General features: G+C 38.6%; 1 protein-coding gene across 2 annotated transcripts in view; it reads right to left on the reverse strand.

Annotated features, from left to right (window-relative positions):
- Positions 1 to 19,861, reverse strand: part of XPO7 (exportin 7) — a 77,049-nt gene that overhangs the window by 15,557 nt on the left and 41,631 nt on the right. For both annotated transcript variants that reach the window (XM_033134101.1, XM_033134100.1), the window contains exons 2-15: positions 19,622 to 19,768; positions 17,272 to 17,365; positions 16,556 to 16,722; positions 15,261 to 15,326; positions 12,726 to 12,830; positions 10,978 to 11,143; positions 10,324 to 10,397; positions 8,578 to 8,697; positions 7,171 to 7,317; positions 6,198 to 6,370; positions 3,817 to 4,010; positions 3,197 to 3,302; positions 1,105 to 1,240; positions 523 to 596 (exon numbers count right to left, since the gene is read on the reverse strand). In XM_033134101.1, coding sequence (XP_032989992.1) covers positions 523 to 596; positions 1,105 to 1,240; positions 3,197 to 3,302; positions 3,817 to 4,010; positions 6,198 to 6,370; positions 7,171 to 7,317; positions 8,578 to 8,697; positions 10,324 to 10,397; positions 10,978 to 11,143; positions 12,726 to 12,830; positions 15,261 to 15,326; positions 16,556 to 16,722; positions 17,272 to 17,365; positions 19,622 to 19,768 — 1,769 coding nt within the window. The remainder of the gene's footprint in view (positions 1 to 522; positions 597 to 1,104; positions 1,241 to 3,196; positions 3,303 to 3,816; positions 4,011 to 6,197; positions 6,371 to 7,170; positions 7,318 to 8,577; positions 8,698 to 10,323; positions 10,398 to 10,977; positions 11,144 to 12,725; positions 12,831 to 15,260; positions 15,327 to 16,555; positions 16,723 to 17,271; positions 17,366 to 19,621; positions 19,769 to 19,861) is intronic.

Below are 19,861 nucleotides of genomic sequence, written 5' to 3' on the forward strand. Positions count from 1 at the left end.
AATTAGGAGCTCCAACTTTGAAGACAGGTCAAACAACAGAACTAGATTTTTGGAGATTCAAGACTCTCAAAGAGTGTGATGCTTCTTGAGAGGAATAAGCCTGGTTTTAGAGTGGGGCTCTCCTCCTTGGGGGCATGTCTAGTGAAAATCAGCACCAGAGAGTGAATGCCCACTTTGGGCACCCCTGGCAGCAGGGTGACCGGGTGACAGGCTGAGCACCCATCACTGGGGAGGGAGGGCCATTTTGCTAATGCCATTGACAGGGTTTCACCTGTGATTCCAGAGGCTATGGATGAGATTCCACATGAACAAAATTAAATCCTTGCCTGTACAAGCCTGGAATGCTCTGGGGCCGGGCCATATCTCTAAGCACAGCTTGTCACACACTCAGATGCACAATTTTCTGACGCAAACGATCAATGCTGGAATACCAAGGCACTGGCAGCACAATGCCAAGATCACATGTTACAGTTGCAACAGGATTGCAAGGGACACTTGCTGATGGCAAGCCAAGTCACTTACATTTTTCCTATGAAGACGCTTAGGACCATGGTCTCATCATTCAAGCCCAGAACTTCTGAGAGTCGGCGGTACAGCTGGTGTTGTGTTAAGGGAAGAAAAAGTAACCGGAAAATATGGATTAGAAAAATTAAATCCTGGTACTGTTTTTGTCCTCATGCAGGGGGTGAGATGTGAGAAGAAAATGGACAATGCCGGGGAAGGGATGAGCTAATTTCTAAGTATTACCAAACACTGGGTAGATGCTGAGCGATTTTACCAGTCCCCTTTACCCTGAATTTACAAAAAGACTGTCAAAACCTTCTGCTGTTCTGAACATCAATTCATGTATAGAGACTGTGAATTGCCAATTTTGGGGACAACAAAAGACGTTTTGACCAGCCATTTAAGTATATGGCGCACTAGAGAAATGGACTCAATTCTTTGAACAGTCTCCCAAAATTCTATAGACTAAGACGATACATTTGGACCATCCTGATACTTAAACTCTGGAGATTGTTTGTGAACTGTTACCAGCCGTTTCCCTCATTCAGCAATTCCACAAGCAGAAGAGATAACCAATGAAACAAACTCAGAGTCTGTTACCTTAGAGGATTTTTGCACCTGGTCCCCAATGTAGATCTTACGAAACTGTTCAAAAAAGCTCAGCATGGCCAGTTCTAGCTTCTCGTTGCCTGCCTGAGCCAAGCGAGAATCGGTTAGGTTCATCAGCTGGAGCACCCTAGAGGAAGAAGAGCAATGATTCTCTCAACAGCAGGATATCCTGGTCACTCTAGAAACAGTCACACATGCCTCCTCTTCTTCCCCTCCTATCTGAAAGGAATCCCCTGCAGGTTCTAAGCTCTGTGGAGGGAACAAAATTCTCCATTTCTGTCCCACAGGAACCACAGCTGAGGAATGAATATGAATGACTAGTTAGATGTTTAAAACTTCCAGTCCACGGAGACTGTTGATTGAGGCAGAGCTTGTAATAGGCTTAAAAATGGTGGAAAAAAACACTGGAACTACGGTAACGGTTGCCCTTGAAACTTCTGTGAGACCTTGAGTAAAGCAATTTATTTTCTCAGTTCCTTATCTATACAATGAGGGAGACTGGACTAAACTCGTGATTCTCAATCTTTTTTTCTCACAGAGCCATGAAAGGAATGGAGACACGTGAAGGATGATGTTCACAGGGTAACACTTTCAGGGATCATCAGTGACTTCATCCCTTTTCCCGGCATCTGTCCCCCCAAAATAAGGAATACTGGAATGCAAGTGAGTGAATGTTAAATGAATAAGAATAATGTTATTACAAGGGAGTCATTTGACATTCTCATATTGTGAGAACAGGTAACACACTATTGTGACATATCATGAGTGAATCAGACTCGGTCATTGTGCTGCAACACTTTAGCTGAGAACCGGTATACGAGACTGTCTAAACTCATTTATACTGTGACACACACAGTATCACACCAGGCTGCAGAATCAAAGAGGTATTAGATGTCATCCTTAGTACATCTTTGCTCGACTCTTCAAAAAATGCCAGTGTGACATGTTGTGGAGACTTTTGTCAGGATTAAGGCACTTAAGGGCAGAGGGGTTTTCAGAACAAGAATAAAGACTATGGATTGAAATGTCTGGGACCAATAAATCCTAAGGCATCATGTTAAAATGTGTTTATCTCCAAGGAGAGCACCTGAAAGTTTAGAACTCTTCAGGGCAGCAGTTGTCTGACAGGCCATGAAACCATTTCCATAAAAATACTACAACATTTTTTGCCCTTTCACTCGCATTCTCACATGAGGGTGCAGTGGGGTTTTCCACAGGCTACAAGATGTATAATATTCTCACAACAGACTGAATGCAGAAGCGGGTATCAGAATCCATCTGACTTCTACTACGCCAGACATGAGAACAAAGCCACTTTTCTCATTAGTTTTTTTTTGAAACATAGTTATTAAAAAATATTATTTATGTTGACATGTAATGGGATTTACTGTTATTTTAAAATTAATAAATATTTAAAAAATTTCTGTTTTATTTTCTAATATACGATAAACATTGGCAGATGTGTCTCATATTAAACAGGCTCTTTGAGGACAATACTTTTTAAGAAGGTAAACAGTCCTGACGAAAAGAAAAGGTTTGAGAAAATCTGCCACAGGGTATTAAAAAATCCCACTTTTTTATTTCTATGTTTGGTAAATTTTTAGAAATGACTAAATGTGCATTTATAGGATTTTAGTAAGATGAGAAAGAATCACAAAGACAAAGTTGTTGAAACTCTGTAATTCTATCTTAGGGATATTCAAAGAACCATAGTTTCCTATTAGACTTATTCTGATATAGCAAAAGCAGTCCAGATTTCATTCACTCTGAGGTACTGTCCTTAAACAGAACTAAAAACTGCTACCCACTTTGGTTTTCCCAATTCTGTATCCATCAATTCCTTAATGAGTTACTACAAATGTTGTTTTAGTAAGGACTATAGGCAGAGTTCCTGCTGTACTTTTAAAAGGTTTTGAAGGTGGACCTTTAACGGTCCTTCATTTTCATGGGCAATCAGCTTCATGAGATTACATTCTCCAAATGGGGAGGAAAGCAACAACAAAAGCATGTCCAGTTCCTATGGTCTCAGAACCCAGAAGGTCGCAGCAGCGAAATGGAAGCCTCTGTGGGAGGGACCACTTACCGACAGACAAGCTCGCCATCCATAGCATCTTGCTCATCAGTGCTGGCAAAAGAGACCCGGCCACCAATCACCGCACCAATGATGTAAACCAGCCATGTCAGCCTTCCTGCAACAGACAGGAAGAAGACACATTAGTGCCATCTCCAGTGATAATTTCATGAAGAAATCCCTGTCAGGTTTGTTTCTTACTACGAGCTTCCTTAATCTTAACAACGCCATGGAGAAGAAGCCATAAAGTCTTGCTTTTCTTACGGAATATACTGTTTCCCCGAAAATAAGACCTAGCTGGACAATCAGGTCTTATTTTCGGGGAAACATGGTAACTACTACTCTGCTCCGGTAAGGGTGATGCCAAGGGGGAAATTCATTGGATAACCAACATTCCCCTATCCGATGAGGTCATTATTTTTAGAGTACAGTCCTTTCTTGAACACACCATTGCAGACAGAATTTCAGGTCCTATTCCCAAGTCCCTTGTGGCATTTAACAAATATTCTTTTGTGTACATGGGGTAATTGATAATGGAAGAATCCTTCTTGGGGGAAGGTAGGAAAGAGGTGGCAATGAACGAAAGGATACTGACAGCACCGCCCGACAGGCCCAGTTCACTGTCCACTCACCCTCCTGCACGGCAATATCCATCGGGCTCGCGCTGGCACTCTGCAGCAGCTCCTGATAGGACTGGGCCGACTGGTCAAACAGCTGCACGAGGAGCGCGCACGTCTTCTCGTATTCACAACGTCCAATTGTAGACAGCTGGTCCAACTGCTGCTGGACCAGACCTGTATCTTCCAGAGGATCTTCCAGTCCATCTCTACTCCAAAGGGAAGAAAGAAGGCAACTCTCTTAAAATACACCTATTGATCCCACCATCGCAGCAGCTCTCTTCCTTCTTCGTTTAGCCACTGTTTCCAAGAGTAGAGGCCCACATCACAATACTACTTTAAACCAAGGAATGAACAGCCCAAAAGTTGGAAGGCAGATAGATGTCTTCACCCTGGCATCAGTGTCCCTTAGGAATATTCTGCTTTTTGGTGTCAATCTTTCAATCTGAATTTCCAGTCTGTCTGTCTTGATTCCCTCATTCCTATGCTTCCCACCCCCAAGAGCTCTGGGCTCTTAGCTTCTCGCTTGTTCTCAACTACAGTAAACTCTGGGATGACAAGTATCCTGTCCCTCAAACGAGGCCGCTGTGTTTTGGAATTCATAAATCTTCAGGTTTTAGGGAGGCAACACGATGCTTCTGCCCTGTAATATGAACCCTCAGTGGGCTCTGTGGTATGTCAAATACAATATTCCTATAGCAAAATGTATAAATATTATGAATAGTCATACTAAGAAGTTTTTAAAAAGACTATAAATAGTCTCATACCAGCACATGTCAAGTTTTGCCACCAAATGAGTTTTGGTGCCAAATTTATGAGAATTTAGTTTTCACATCTTGGATTTCCGAATTGCAGATGAGGCGCTGTGGGTCTAGACCAGGTCTTGTCCTATCTACTGGTTCCTGGATTTAAAATCGTGTCCTATTACAAGCTCTCTAGTGTCACATCACAGTATGACAATCCAGCAGCAGCAGCACCACCAATACAACCAGAGTTCATAGTTAGGTGTTTGCCATGAGCTACACGCTGGGCCAGGACATAGTAATTTAATCACTATAATAACTTTGCTGAAGTGTACACGGCTATTAACTGGCCAGCTGGGCTCAGAGTCCACACATGTAACCACTCCCCAACATGGTCTCACTGAAACCAGCTGAATCCACAGGAACAGAAACTATGCAGCTAATAAAACAATGCCTTCCAGTGGGCCGCACAAATACTCAGATTTTCAAATGATTCAAGTCACAGACTATAACTCTTATGACAATTAAATGCACTTGACTCGGAGCAAATTCCAACTTTAAAAAAACCCTGACCTCCAGAGTCCAAGTAAATTCCCCGGAAAAAATAGCCAGTGAAAAAATATACAAGAGTATCTTAAAAGTTCTCATCACAAGAAAAAAAAAAATTGTAACTATGCATGGTGATGGATGTTAACCAGACTTGCTGTGGTGATACTCTTGCAATACATACAAATATTGAATCACTATGTTGTATATCTGAAACTAGTATGTCAATTATATCTCAATTTAAAAAAACACAACGGTTAAGTGAAGTCTTAAGAGTGGGGCCCTAATCCAATAGGACTAGTGTCCTTCTAAGGAGAAGAAACAACAGAGACATAGCTCCCTATGTGCACACACACACAAAAGGCCATGTGAGGACATAGTAAGAAGGTAGCCATTTTCAAGTCACGGAGAAAAGCCTCACCAGAAACCAACCCTGTTGGCACCTCGGACTTTCAGCTTCCAAAACTGTGAGAAAATAAATGTCTGCTGTTTAAGCCAAAAAAATTAAAAAAAAAAACAAAAACACCCCCACAAATAAGAAAGGTCCCTAAACAAAAAATAAATTCACTTTACGTAGGTCATTTTTGAAAGGGTCTGGCGTTTCTTTATCTATAGGATTCTGGTCCAGTTAATAGTCAGGTAGACAGAAACCATGAATTAATATAATGCAATCAGCGATCAGCTGCCTAGAACTCTCGTATCTTCTAGTAAGGTCTGGATTTTGTAATCTTATTTATCTACTTACTACTTTAGGATTTCCATTAAGCACCACAAACTTACACATTATAATTCTTATCATCTTGGGCCTATAAATGTTTCTCTCTCGTTTAAAGAAAATCAGTGGGAAGGACAAACATTATACTGATATACGTTATACTCAAAGATATTGCTATCGATAGCGATAAGAGGGGGACACGAATAGGATGTTAAAGAGAAAGACGATTCTTTCAGACTTTATGCTAGTCTGCTGACATGAAAAACTGATCCTTCACAGTATTAGCTCCAGTAAGACTCCTATCAAGGACACCAAGTGGGTGTCCGATCTCTGGCAAGTCTGACACCAAAGTACTGGTGGGGAAATGAGGGAGGCTGTCCCTGTGTCCTTACCTCAGTATGATGTGCACAGATTCCAAACGGGATGTGATGTAGGCTTTGGTGACTTCAGGAGTATAAGTTTCCAGCATATGGGGTTCTGTGGCTTTCACGTATGGCACAGAGGCTGCCAGCCGCTGCCATAGGCTCAGGAGATAGTGCACACTATTTGGGGCAAATTCCCAGTGCTAAGGAAAACCAAAAGAGCAAGAGACATATTTCTCAGTTTTGTACACAATATACTAACTAGTCTCATACCACCTGACACAAAGGATAAAGACTTAAAAAAAAAAGATGATAAACTTTTATGGGCTTTGTTCTTTGTATACTATGGGCTTTGTTCTCTTTGTTCTCTGTACACTAGTTTAAAGTGTTTATTAGTATTGCAGAGATTAAGCATCTAATGAGAAGAGCTGTTCTATGTGGATGAGTAAACTCACCACAAGGAAAACCTTGTGTAAGAGGTTCTCAAACATTAGCATGCGTTAGAATCACCTAGAGAACTTATTAGAAACAGACGCCAGGGCTCCACCCTGCTCCTCAGTGAACCAGAATTTACGGGGGTAAGACCCAAGCACCCGTCATTTTCACCAAGCTCCCCAGATTTTGATGCAAGCCATAAAATTTGAGAACCACAGCCCATATTATATGACTAAGAAAGAGAGGTTACTAACCCTTTCTTTACTCTTCTGTCTAGCTCCCTGTTTCAATCTTGTTCTTTAGGGGGGTGATTCTGAGGGCATTCTCTGTACCTTGAATCTAAATATTATCCTTGCAATTCCCATATGTTCCTCTCACAATACTCCTTGCACTTCTGTATTACACGAGGAGGCTACAATAGAAACTATTCTGCAGAGTCACCCTATATGTACTTATATTCACCTTTGCTAAGGAAAAAAAAAAGAATATTCTTATAAGGTTAAAACCAATGAGCAAGACAAGAGGTTCCAATGTTTAGGAAGAAAGAGCCAAGAAAGCAAAGACAAACCTGTAGGCTGGTCACTGTGAAGTTAGCTATCAATCGGATGACCTCAGGGTAATTTTCCACCTTTACTAATTCTCCCAGTTGATAGTTACTCTTCAGTCGGGCCAGTAGTCTGCAAAACTCGTGGTAATTGTTTGGGTCTGATAAACTCTGGGACAGCACAGGAGGAAAATAAAATGTAAAATGTGATTTCCTATACTTCCCAATGACATCTGGGATGGCGCGAAGGGAGGGGGACACCTACTTTAACTTCTAAGAGGCAGGTCATCATTCAGAATGACACATTTGTATAATGTTTAAAAACAGTGTTTTAAAAAGGATGGTCACATCTGTTACCTCATCTGTTCATAATAATCATCCTGTGAAATGGGGCTTATTAGCCTCAATTGAAAGAGTCTGAAATGGAAGCCCAGAGGATCACAATATATTTCTAAGGTAGTAAAGCTGATTAATGGCAGAAAAGGGGCATCATCTAAGACATGACCAGTCTGTTTGCTTGCCACCAGTTAAAGAAAAGAAAATGGAATTTTCATTTCCACATCTGTCAAATTTATCATTAGCCACAAGTAAACTACAGTGGCAAAGTTACGTGAACGTTTTATGTATTTATATTATATCATCATTGCTATAAATTTCTCTTTCTATATTATGTTCATATATTTTAGCATAGACTTATATCAAACTTGATTTGTCTGCATGTTATGCCAGTACATTTGTTTCCTTATCTATGTCTTCCTCTATTAGCACAGGAGAGCAGACTTTGTTTTGTTCACTACCGTATCCATGGCACATGGTAGATGTTTTATAAAATTTGAATGAATAAATGTATTTTGAAAAAGGGACAGAACTGAGTATATTTTAAAACAAACTGACTTTATTTCCTAGTGTATTGAAGTGAACTTAGGAAAAAACAACTAGGTATTTGGTGACTCTTTGAGACTGAAGAAGACAAAAAAGGCAATCGAGTTTCGGAACAAATATCTGAATGAGAAATCTCTCCCTTCCCACCTATAAGCAGCCCTATATACTTAGGTCAACATTGTACATTCAAAAAATGGCAACAAAAATAAAAGTAACTTTAAAGTCCTAACTTCTTAGGGAAAAATGACTGACTCTATCTTTATTTTCCTGTACGAAGTGATTCTTCCCACAACTCCTGAATTCCTGAAGCAAGAAGAGACAAGCTCCTCTTTTGGGCAAATGTTCTCAAGCATTTTCTACAAATATAGAGTCACTTAAATCTTTTGAAGAATGACAGACTGAGCTGTTTTCTGGGATTTCTGCTAAATATGGCCTCTAGATGGATTTCCTTCTGACTCACAACAGGTGCACATGCATACAGACACACAAAATCATATATATCATAAATACACACACATATTCAAATAAAAGCAAATCCTGAAGTCTTACCTGTGGATTTTCCAGTATTCGTTTAACACCATCAACAAGATGAGAGAGAAATTTGGCCCTCTCTGCATTGTTGAACAGGGATCTTCTCACTGAGGCGATCTGTACTAAGCAGGATAATACCTAAAAACAGGGCACAACCCAACACAACTGATTTAAAAAATAGCTTGTACAGCTCTTTTCATGGTCCTTTCCCCTCCTATAATATTCTTCTTTATATAAGCCATTACTTCTGTTCTTTCAACCCCTGCTACCATTTCAGTGATATAGAAAGGTCAAAGAGGGCATAACGTAGGATATCTGACACAGCTTTATTAAAAGAAAAACAGCACAAAATTCAAGGTGATCCTAATAACTACTTAAATTCACACTTGGGAAATTCATTTGAGCACCCCAATGGCTTCTTTGATTCTTGTTAAGATACATATTTAAGGCTTGAAAATACCAAGCAATTCATAGTTTAAGCTTTAGATTTAGTGGGTTTTTTTCTGTTTTATTAAGGCTTTTTGGCTAATCCGACTTTGCTATGTAGTGCCACAATGAAATAACCAAGTCAGATCTGTGCCATGAAAAAACCAGCTTTTATGCTGAAAACATTTCACCCTTTCCGCACTGTGCTAGATATTTATATTCTCTGCCCCACCAGATCTATTTTCTACCCTTCTCCACCCTGCTCTGTTCTCTGGGAGGCTGACTTTTGCTGACTAACAACAGCCAAGCTCCCTTGGCCTCTTGCTTCTAGTTGGCTTCACCCATTGGAAAGTCCCAGCAGCAGATCAAGGCGGGAGGAAAGAGGTGCCACCCCTGGCTGGGCCATGGCTGGCAGTCTCTCTAGCTTTGTTGTACAGCCCTCCCCTGCGCTACAGCTTCAGCTCTCTCCAGGGCTCCCTTCCTCGCCCCTAGAAGCTCCCACAATTGCTAGTCCAAGGGATGTGGCCACCACCTCTTGTTGGAGTCTCTGAATTCTGTCCATACCTTTATAAATAGTCTTTTTATTAATTACCCTTCTTGAGCACATTACCTTTTCCTACAGTAAACTTGATACAAACAATACTGAATTCCTGTTTCTTCTAAAGTGAAGGTCTATATTAATTTGGAAAAGTACTACAATGACCAGGAAAATAGTCCACTGCAGAAACACTATACAAAACATCCATTAGTTTACTGTTTTTTCTTTGTGTATTTTGTACAACAGTATATTTTACACCAACAGTGTGAAATACCAGGCCAATGTCTTTCACGATCTGAATGAATTTTGAGATTTGAGGAGGTTAATTATTGCTTTAAAGGAGAAATGCTCTTGAATCACTTCCAAGAGCTTTCAAATGTTATTTAGGAATAAGTATGCAAATTTGCCTTCCCATTACAGCGTCCATGTATCACTTATATAACATATACCTGAGGGATTTTCAAAACTTTTCCCAGTCAGGACAATCTTCGGCTAGACAATGTAAGTTGAATTAGCCTGTGGCAATCTGAGGTATAGTACAGTATAAAGTCAAGATGACACCAAAAGAGCTCGACATTTGCAGCAATTTGTCATCAGACAGGAATCATTTGAAAAGAATTAAGTTAAGACTTACTTTATTATGGGAACTTTAAAGCTATAATCCTAATCTCAAAAGGCTAGATAACTGACCCTAGTATTTCTATGCTTTACATCTATGATTTTGTACAACAAAATGAACATAAGACTCATTTTACCAGTGCCACTTTCCAGAAATAGGTTTGCTTTAGAAAGGGACTCACCAGAGGTGAAAATGAAGGAGGGATGGAATGATACAGGTCAAAAAACAGCTGCAGAGTTGAAGAATCTAAGAATGCTGAAAGAAAGACCAAAGAGCACTTTATTGAGTATGTCTGCAGCCTGCTACGGGCAGACTGCTGGCACTATAGGTTAGGGAGCTTATCTTTCTGCTTTCTTATCTTACAGAATGCTCATTTCCTTTGAAAGTGATAAGATAATAGGTGTTTTTTTTTTTTTTTTAAGCTCCTCTAAGAAACAGATTCATTCTTCTGATTCTCAGAGAACTTAAGACAATCAGGGCTCTGTTCTTAGCAAGAATTTTTATCCTTAGAACACAATAACAAACATGAGCACATGTTCTTCTCTTTGGTTTTGTTTTTAAAGCTAGACATTACCGCAAATGAGGAAGATTACAGGTCTCTAGGTGGTTAATGTAAGGTCAAAGTCATCTGGGTCAGCAATTAAGAGTTCTCCCAGGCTGGGGAATCTATAAGATCCTCCAAGAACCTCTCCCTCACTTCATAAAGACAGATGCTGCAATCCTAAATGTTCTCTTACAGCAAGCAAGGGACTGCCAAGGGTCCTTTAGATCATCACCCTACAGACACTACGGAGAGGTGAGCAGCAGCGTGTTTCAGGTGCTGCGTTTCTGTTACCTGATCTCCAGCTGGTGGGAATCTGTACTGTGCACAGATCATCTGAGGACTCATCAGTAGAAGTGCCGATGAAATCAAAGTTTAGGCAGTTATGCGTGAGTTTGAGCAGTTGCATGAGCAAACCGTGCTGACTTTCATCATTCAAGTTTAGATTCTTTCCTGAAGCCTGTAAGAATTGCCACATAATGAGCCCCGAACAATCACTCCTGTCTTCCAAGCTTGCTACCAACTCAAGAGCAGGCTGTTGAGCCAGAAAAGGAGGGCTGTACTTCAACACAGCCAAGTGACACTTTGCCCGCTAGAAGGCACTGCCTTTGTTTCACTATGAAATCCTCGCTCCTTATTTACTATCAAAACATGTTTCCCACAAAACATGAAGTTGGTATTTAAAGAAATCCCTTTTTTTTTTAAAACACTTGTTCTTTACATGTAGACACAGTGGCCACAGGGAATCCTGCAGCAATATGTGTGGTTATTTCATTGCACGGGAGATCCTAGGTATTTTTAGACAGGGTTAGGATTAAATTCTTGGGAGGGAGTTCTAGTAGGTTCTATATCCTGCGCCACTTTCCTTCCTCTTTTTAACATCACCAGCATCAACAGAAATCTTGCAAACCAAAATTAAAACAAAATCATCACTGACTTTTATTTATTCACTGGCAGTTTACCTGCCTACAGCTCAATACTGGCCCAGAGCTACTGGGACTTTCACGTCCAAAGTTCATACCAGCTGTGACCTGAGTGACTCGCTGGTTTTTGATAGTATCAGTGAGACGATTCAATCCTTAGTTTTCTCAAAAGCTTTTCCCCTCCAGGGGGTAAAACAGCTTTTTCCAGGCAGCTTGCCCAACCTGAGGACTGTCTGGGAATTCTGAGATAAAACTAGGTAATTGAGGAAAAAGATGGGCAGTATTAAACAGAGCGACAGAACGAATGCAAACTTGTTTCTAAAACTAAACCGGGACATACAGGAAAATGAGAAGAAGAACAAAAAAACCCTCAAATCCCCCAAATGAACAAAGAGCCAGAGGCTAATCGCATTTAGCTTTCTATAGGGACAAAGCAGCCCGGCATCATTATAAATGTGTAGACAGCGAAGGTTAACATTTCTTTCTAGTTCAACTCTATCAATAAATGAATCGAAATACCAACTTTTCTATTTTAAAACAGGTAATCTCCTTATGTGATACTGTCTATCGCTTCAGGTTATGAAATCCAAATGGATGTTAAAAATTCAAATTCTGCTTTTCCTTACAGATGTTGCTTGTTTATTTGCTGCTTTTAGCTCAGCAGGGGGCAGGGGAGCCAGCCTAGTTTTAGTGTGCTAACAGTGCCGTCTGAGCCTGCTTTCAGAGCACTACAAATCCGAACGCTATAAAGCTAACACGGTTTTACTCCGTACAGGAAAGCTTTATGTGGGTCTAAAAGGAGCAATCAACAAAATCTCAAACTTTGTGATATTCTAGATTCCTTTAAGACAGGAACATGGATTACTTATGGATTCACTTACTGCTCTTACCTAGGGGAACAGATCTGAAATGGGGAAATCATAATCCTTTCTCTAACACCAGTGGTCAGTCTGGAAAGTTTCTTCACCATTTCAGAAACAGGTATTATGCAAGAGATAATGATTAAGGAGATGCTTAAGTGCTCGTGGGGTCTGTTAAGGGCTGACGTCTAACAAGTGTCCACTCATTCTCATCCTTTCAAAAGGGAACTGGGAAGCAGGACCCAACCTACAATCTTACCTGTTTTAGTAAATTGCAGGAAAGTGTGAAGATATCAAATAATGACGAATCTCGGAAAGAAGAGGCTATTTTTCTGTGCTTGGTTAAAGGATGCGTGGTGTCTGCCTGTGCAGAAAAATAAACCAATGCAAGTTTTAGAATTAACTTCAAAGAAAAAAAAAATTTCATGCAGTCTTCAAATAAACTGGAAAGATTTCCAATAGAAGCAACATAAATACAAAATACATTTTAAACATTTAAATTACTGCTAAATGATATAAAGGGAGAGGATGCAAAGGACAAGAAGCTGCTAACAGCTAGCCAGGATATCACGTCTCTAGAGCTTACAGAGGGAAGACAGAAGAAGGGATAAATATCCCCACTGCCAAGTTTTAATTTCCTCTGCATTTATGTCAAATTTAACAAATTATTGGCAGATATTGCTAATAATTACTGTATTATGTTGCACTGTGGCTTAGTTTCGAGAACAGACAGTAGTAAGGCTTGGGTTGTGGTAAACAATCCACTCGGGGCTCCTACAGAATTTCTAAAATGGTCATTAACCAACAGCCACAAACTTAAGATAAATGACAACAGCCTGTAACACTCTCTTTCTTCTCTAACCTATTTCCACATGGAGTTTACACCACAGGAGTGAACACTTTAATTACATGGTTGTATGGGTCAGTCTCTCTTCTTGTCTTTTCAGCCACGTTTTAAAGGTTTTTGTGGTTAAGGACTAAATCTTTAACTTCTTTAGCATGTCCTCTATTCCTGACACATAATAGGCACTCAGTAAGTGGAATAAAGGAATTTCAAGGCAAAGGTGTTTTTAGTCCAACTGAAAGCTTAAATCTCTTTCATATACTGATCAAATCATCTAAGAGCGAGTTCATTTTGCTTTTGGTACATTAAAGAATGCAGCAAAATTTCTGACAACCAAGTTATGGACCCTCCTTGATTTTATTACTAAGTTCAAATAGGAACGGTAACAGAAACACACTTTCTAATTTAAATCTGACACCCTGCCCCCACAAAACCCCAGAAAATTAAGTTACATAGAAGTTCAAAATATTCCTCGATTCTAGCTTTAGTGTTACTGTGTTAGATAAATAAGGTATTATTAGATTTTATATCATATATCATATATAGTGTTATGCTGATCATAATACAGCGAATAATTACATGTTAAGCATGTCACACACATTTCTATTGTTTTCTTAATAAAGACAAGTAAAATTTTGAAGTTTTTTATTATATCAACATTGATGTATTTTGTGGGGCCACGCTTCAAAGGGAGAACATGAACCCCACAATCTCTGTACTTAGTTAACACATGCTTTCCTACTACAAAGGTAACAGTAGTTAAATAAGAAGTTATTAAAATGAGCACAGGCTCTGGTACAAGATTACAGAGGTTCAAATTCAGATACTGTTGCTTGCTAACTGTGACACCTTAGACACATTACTTAACCTTGATGTGCCTCAGTTTCCTTATCTGGAAAATGGGACAACCACAGTACCTATCTAAGACTACAGTGAGAGTAAAATTAGTTAATTCAAGTAAAGTGCTTAGAACAGTGCCTGTCACACAGTAATCACCCAAAAGTGAATGCTAGTATTTTGATGATTACCAACCACAATGGGGATCACATGTGACGGAACACGGTATGGACTCCCGATTTTAATAGGCTATAAGCAAGTGCATTTCAAACAGTCCTGATTCAGTCAAAATTCCTAAGGGTTAATAAAAATGTCTGCATAAATATAAGCAATAGCAACAGTGATGCCAATGTAATTATTAGCCGACAACTGAAATGTCAGATGTTACAACTAACATACTGGTCTGTTCAGTAATTATAAAATTTTAGCTGGATACAAAAGTAAATGACTGAAAAAATAATAGCCAGAGCAGAAGAAAGCCACTGGTGTTTCCTCTGTAGTATCATCAATGACTATTTAAAAAATTATTGGGTGTTTAGCAGAATGTTTTATGCATTCTGAAAAGATTATAAGCAAATCTTTAATAATGGGATATGGAAACTGATTTTTAAATGGTTACTTATTTGGTATTTAGCAGGATGTTTTATGCATTCTGAAAAGATTATAAGCAAAATATTTAATAACGGGATATGGAAACTGATTTTTAAATGGTTATAAACACTAATGTATACAGCAGAAAGGGCACACAAACGATGCTGGTTCCACTTTTGTGATCCTTTTCTTGGATTCCTTCTTTTTCATTAGCAAAGCAATTATTTCATTGAGGTTTTGACTTACAACCATAGCTCTAATAATGAACATTAATACCACTGAGGCAAGCTGAGATGGGAGGATAAAATATTCTGGAGACAGAAGGGGACCAAGACAAAAAGAGTGAGAGAGGCTGCACTTACAGAGGAAAACCCAATGGAACTATTGGGTTTCAAAAGGGCATTAATCACTTACCGCAAAAGCACACAACTGCCAAACACGATCATCCCACACAGAGCAGAAAACACCAATACTAAGAAAAAATATGGCACTTACTTCAATGAGGAAGGCTGTAGCACTTACTTGATTAATTTCATTGGTTAGCTGAGATAAAATTGTGACGCCAATGATGCAGTATTCAACACTATCCTGGTAAAAAAACATAAGGCAGAAAGGGGGTGTGTGCAGCTTGATTTCAGCATTGGGAATGCAGTCATACTTTTGAAATGACAGAATCATGTGTTGCTATTAAAACTGCCAAGACAAGGTAGCAAGGAATTGTAGTTTAAAACTGTTACTTTGCAGGACTTAAAACCTAACTGCCATAAAGGAAGACTGCTAAATCTGACTTTGGCAAAATGGAAACCTTTAGTATTTTAAAAATACCCATAAGCACCATACCATACACATTATAAAAAGGGAAAGCGGCAAAACACATTTAAGATAAATAACAAATGAATATGTAACATAATTTACAAAGAAACTGTATACAAGAAAAAGGCAAAGATCCCGATAAAAAATATACATAAGATATAAATAGGAAGTTCACAGAAAAAAAAAAATTAAGTAGTAAATTAACATAAAAAACTTGTCTTATTCATAACTCAAATGATGATATACCGCTTTTTTTTCCTATTAAGCTGGAAAAATAAAAAAATTAGATTCCCAGGCATAGAGAAATAGGCACTCTTTTAATTGTTGGAGGAAGCAACTTTTTTTAGGGTGATTTGGAAATACCGTGTTTCCCAGAAAATAAGACCTAGCCAGACAATCAGCTCTAATGTGTCTTTTGGAGAAAAAAATTAATATAAGACCCAGTATTATATTACATTACATTACATTATATTATATATTAGATATAATATCCGGTCTTATAGTAAAATAAGACCCGGTCTTATATTAATTTTTGCTCCAAAAGACACATTAGAGCTGATTGTCTGGCTAGGTCTTATCTTCGGGGAAACATGGTACCTTTGAAAGCCAAAATACACATATCCTTTTGAATAAGTCCAATAATCCCTATAAACACACTTATTCAAAGTATGACAACACACACACACCCATACACACACAGATATTCACAGAAGTATGTAACAGTCAAAATATAGAAACAAACTAAATGCCCACCTGTAAGAGATTAGTTAAGTTATGGTATTTTAGATTGGAATACCTCGTATATAGGCATTAGAAAGAATGAAGCAGGGTTTGTTTGTGCTGACATGTAAACATGCAAAGCCAAGACATAGTAAGGGTAAAAGACAACAGAAGAGAATGTACCAAATAATTCTATTTTGTGTGATTTTTAGAAAGTGGAACAATATATAAGTAGATGCGTGTTGCTTCTCCCATTCCTATTACACCAAATGTATACATCATACCTGCAAAAACCTCGTGACATCTGTGATTGCATTTCTGAAGACATAGTCATCCTTCTGACAGTCAAACCAGCCCAGTTTTGTGATCCTGGCATATAACTGAATTAATGCTTGTGTCACGAAAGTAGCCAACTTTGGCCGAGTGGCAAGGTAGTTGAGCACATAGTTCCCTATAAAACAAAAAGAATCCACATAACAGAACACTGTGCCAGGGACGAGTGTACATCTTTAAATGTACTAACTGTCCAAGAAATAGTAAATTTACACTATTAACACTAAACTCCCTTAATCCTCATGCTACTGAGAAATGGGACTTTGAATTTGAGATTAGGCTTTCCGACTGACAATTTTATACTTGTCACCATGAAGAATTTGCAGTATGGCAGCCTTGAATCTGCTACTCCTAGATGGTTAACACAGTCTGCACAGAAATCAAAATCCTTAACAATGGTTGTCTTGGTTATTAGTGGCAGTAAAGACTGAATGAAAGAAACCTTCTGACAACAAAAAGGGTTACTTAGGCTTTATCTAGAAGTAATTATTGTGGGCTCGCTTCACTTTATTAAGCCCAAAATTCTGGAAAAAACTGGTTTCCAGATCTTCAGTATGCTTAGCAATTTCAGAACATTATCAAACAAGCAACATAAATTTAACTATCACTAAGCAAATCACTAAACAAACTAATTTCTTTAAGAGAGAACAGATAATTCTCTACTTACGGATATCTATTCGTTGTTCCAATGGTAGAGGGTTGTTTGTGCGTGATACAAGCTTTGTAAGGCATGTAGCTGCCAGTAACTGGGAGTACGATGACTGCAAAAAGAGGTTGGGGGAGAGGACTTAGAATTCAATTTTACTGAGTCAGTCAGTCATAAGGTGTTTTATTTGGAGATCTGTGCTCGGATTTAAGAAAAATTAGTTTTGCTATATTTGATCCTCTGGATTTTAGAAGGTCTATCATTCTAAGGAAAAGAGGCCCATACAGCATATGTGCTCAGTTAGCTGATTTCAATCATGAACAAGGGGCAGGATAAAATGAATGGCCAGATCAAACTGAATCTAATACAGATATCGGCATCATTTCAAGGGGGCAGGTGCTAGAGGGGATCTTTTCGGGGAAGTATTAAGATCTTTAGAACACAAATCTCTTCTTTCATCTAAACCAAGAAATCTCCTGTCAATAGCCTTGTTATAGTAACATTTCAAAAAGTTTCACTTCAAAGTATTCCCAAAGTCACCTCAAAATATTCCTATGATATTAGAAAGGAGGGGAAAAAAAAGTATTAGAGGAAACCATCACATTATGCTGTACAGTTAATCCCCAAGTTACATCTTTTCATCAGCACAGCTATCAATCAGCTACAGCTCTGGGGAATGTATATGCTAGTTTTAAAGTAAATTAATTACAATTATTTATGAGAAAGAAAAATTATCCATTGCCCATAGCAATGTAACAGCATTATCATATTCTCAAGTATGGATTTTAATGAATTTTAACCTAATGCAGAATCAGAATTATCTATTTGATCATAATGTGTAAGAGGGAGCCATGTGCGAATTCCTCCATATGACTATATTATATGTCATATAGAAGGGACAGATTCACAACCATTAAAATAATTTAATCAAGGGTCAAGGATAATTTTCTCTGAAACTGAAAGTCCTTAAGACAGGAGGCTATCCACAGGCATTACATAATACCATCAGTTATAAAAAAAATTTAAGGTTAAGGAAAAAAAAAAAAAAAGTGACTTGACATGTGATTTCTTTCTACACCCCTGAACATGTTTAAGCTGATTAGCGCACATGTGTCAAATCACTAATAATCCAAGAGGGGCTACTATAATTATAGAATATAGTGTATTAACTATATACACTATATAACATGAAAACGGTCTTTACACGTAATTCCAATAAATCTGCTAAGTCACTGAGAAGTCAATAGAGACCAAACAGAAAGATCCACTATAATTGTTTTTAGTATTATACCGATCCTCTGTTATTCCAGCCTGCTGACTGTCAGCATGAGGGTCTGCAGGTAACAGTGTCAGAGATGACACTGCAAAAGCCAGCTGGGCATCTCCCATAGTACAAATCTAAGTGGATCAATCCTAAGATCGGATGATTGAAAAGAAACACACAAAATACCACATGTGAAAACAGAACAGAGCACTAAGTAATCTCTAACCATGACTCTGCAACCTTTAGATGCTTGGAGAAAGAGTTAGCTTCCCCAGCTACTAAAGGATAATTTTTAGACAACTGTTAATTTGTTCTCTTTACTGCATAATACTGTAACACTGCTAATGAAAATTCAAAAACGAAATCATCTAGAATTCTACCCTCTCAACAAGTTAGTTGCTTTCATTCTTTTCACATTTCCTTCCAGTCTTAAGTATCGTGCTAGGTGCTAGTCTGGTAGGCATTCTGACTCTCTCAGCGCTCTTTCATGACCCCCTGGTTGGATTCTCACCCTTCCTAAGACCTCCGTCTTGCCAAAAACATTAATTTAATCAAATGTCTCATTAAAAGCATTATTTTGATCATCGCATTGCCATTTTTAGCTTGAAGAGGCTCTAATTTTACTTTTTAAAACTGTAACTTCCAGTTATTTTCATTGTCAAGACTATTTTCCCCCTATACTTCTAAGGCAGTAAGCAACAGCTGTGGTACAAAGGAGGAAAAACAGAGAGGACTGGGGATCTTGTAAGATGAACAAGAAAGTTCATTTATGTACAGCCCCGTCTCCTTTGTAAAGGATATGAGGTAGCACTTAAGATTAAACAATAGAAAAGGAGTCCCAGAAATTTGATTCAAGATGAAAAATGACTGGACAAAAATATATGTTCCATGAGATTTTCCTGATGAGGCTGCATAGCCTTTGTTGCCAACCTGGCAGATACGGTGCTTTTTAAAAATAAAATTAAGAAAGCAGAGGCAGCTAGAAGAAACAAAAAACAAAACAAGAAACAAGGAACAAAAGCTGTCCCACTGCACCTCTAAACTTAGAACCAGAATATGTTTTCTTAAACCCCTGTTATCCTTTAGGATTTTTCAAATCTTACGTACACTTCCTCTTTCAAGGAGTAGCTGGCACTTGCTCAGGCAATCAGGGCTGTTGGTGAATTCAACCAAGGCTTTCTCTGCCTGGAGTCGAGTGGTTGTATCTGTGGTTTCATACAGCTGTTTGCACAGATTCTCTAGCTGTGCCAGGCTCTAGAAAAGATCAGTCAAGAAAGAAATCAGTACATCCTATTATATACGCAAGGCAGTGTGCTAGAAATTACAGAACAAAGATAAATGATAATC

This window comes from Rhinolophus ferrumequinum, chromosome 18 (genome assembly GCF_004115265.2).
Source record: "Rhinolophus ferrumequinum isolate MPI-CBG mRhiFer1 chromosome 18, mRhiFer1_v1.p, whole genome shotgun sequence".
Taxonomy (NCBI): domain Eukaryota; kingdom Metazoa; phylum Chordata; class Mammalia; order Chiroptera; family Rhinolophidae; genus Rhinolophus; species Rhinolophus ferrumequinum.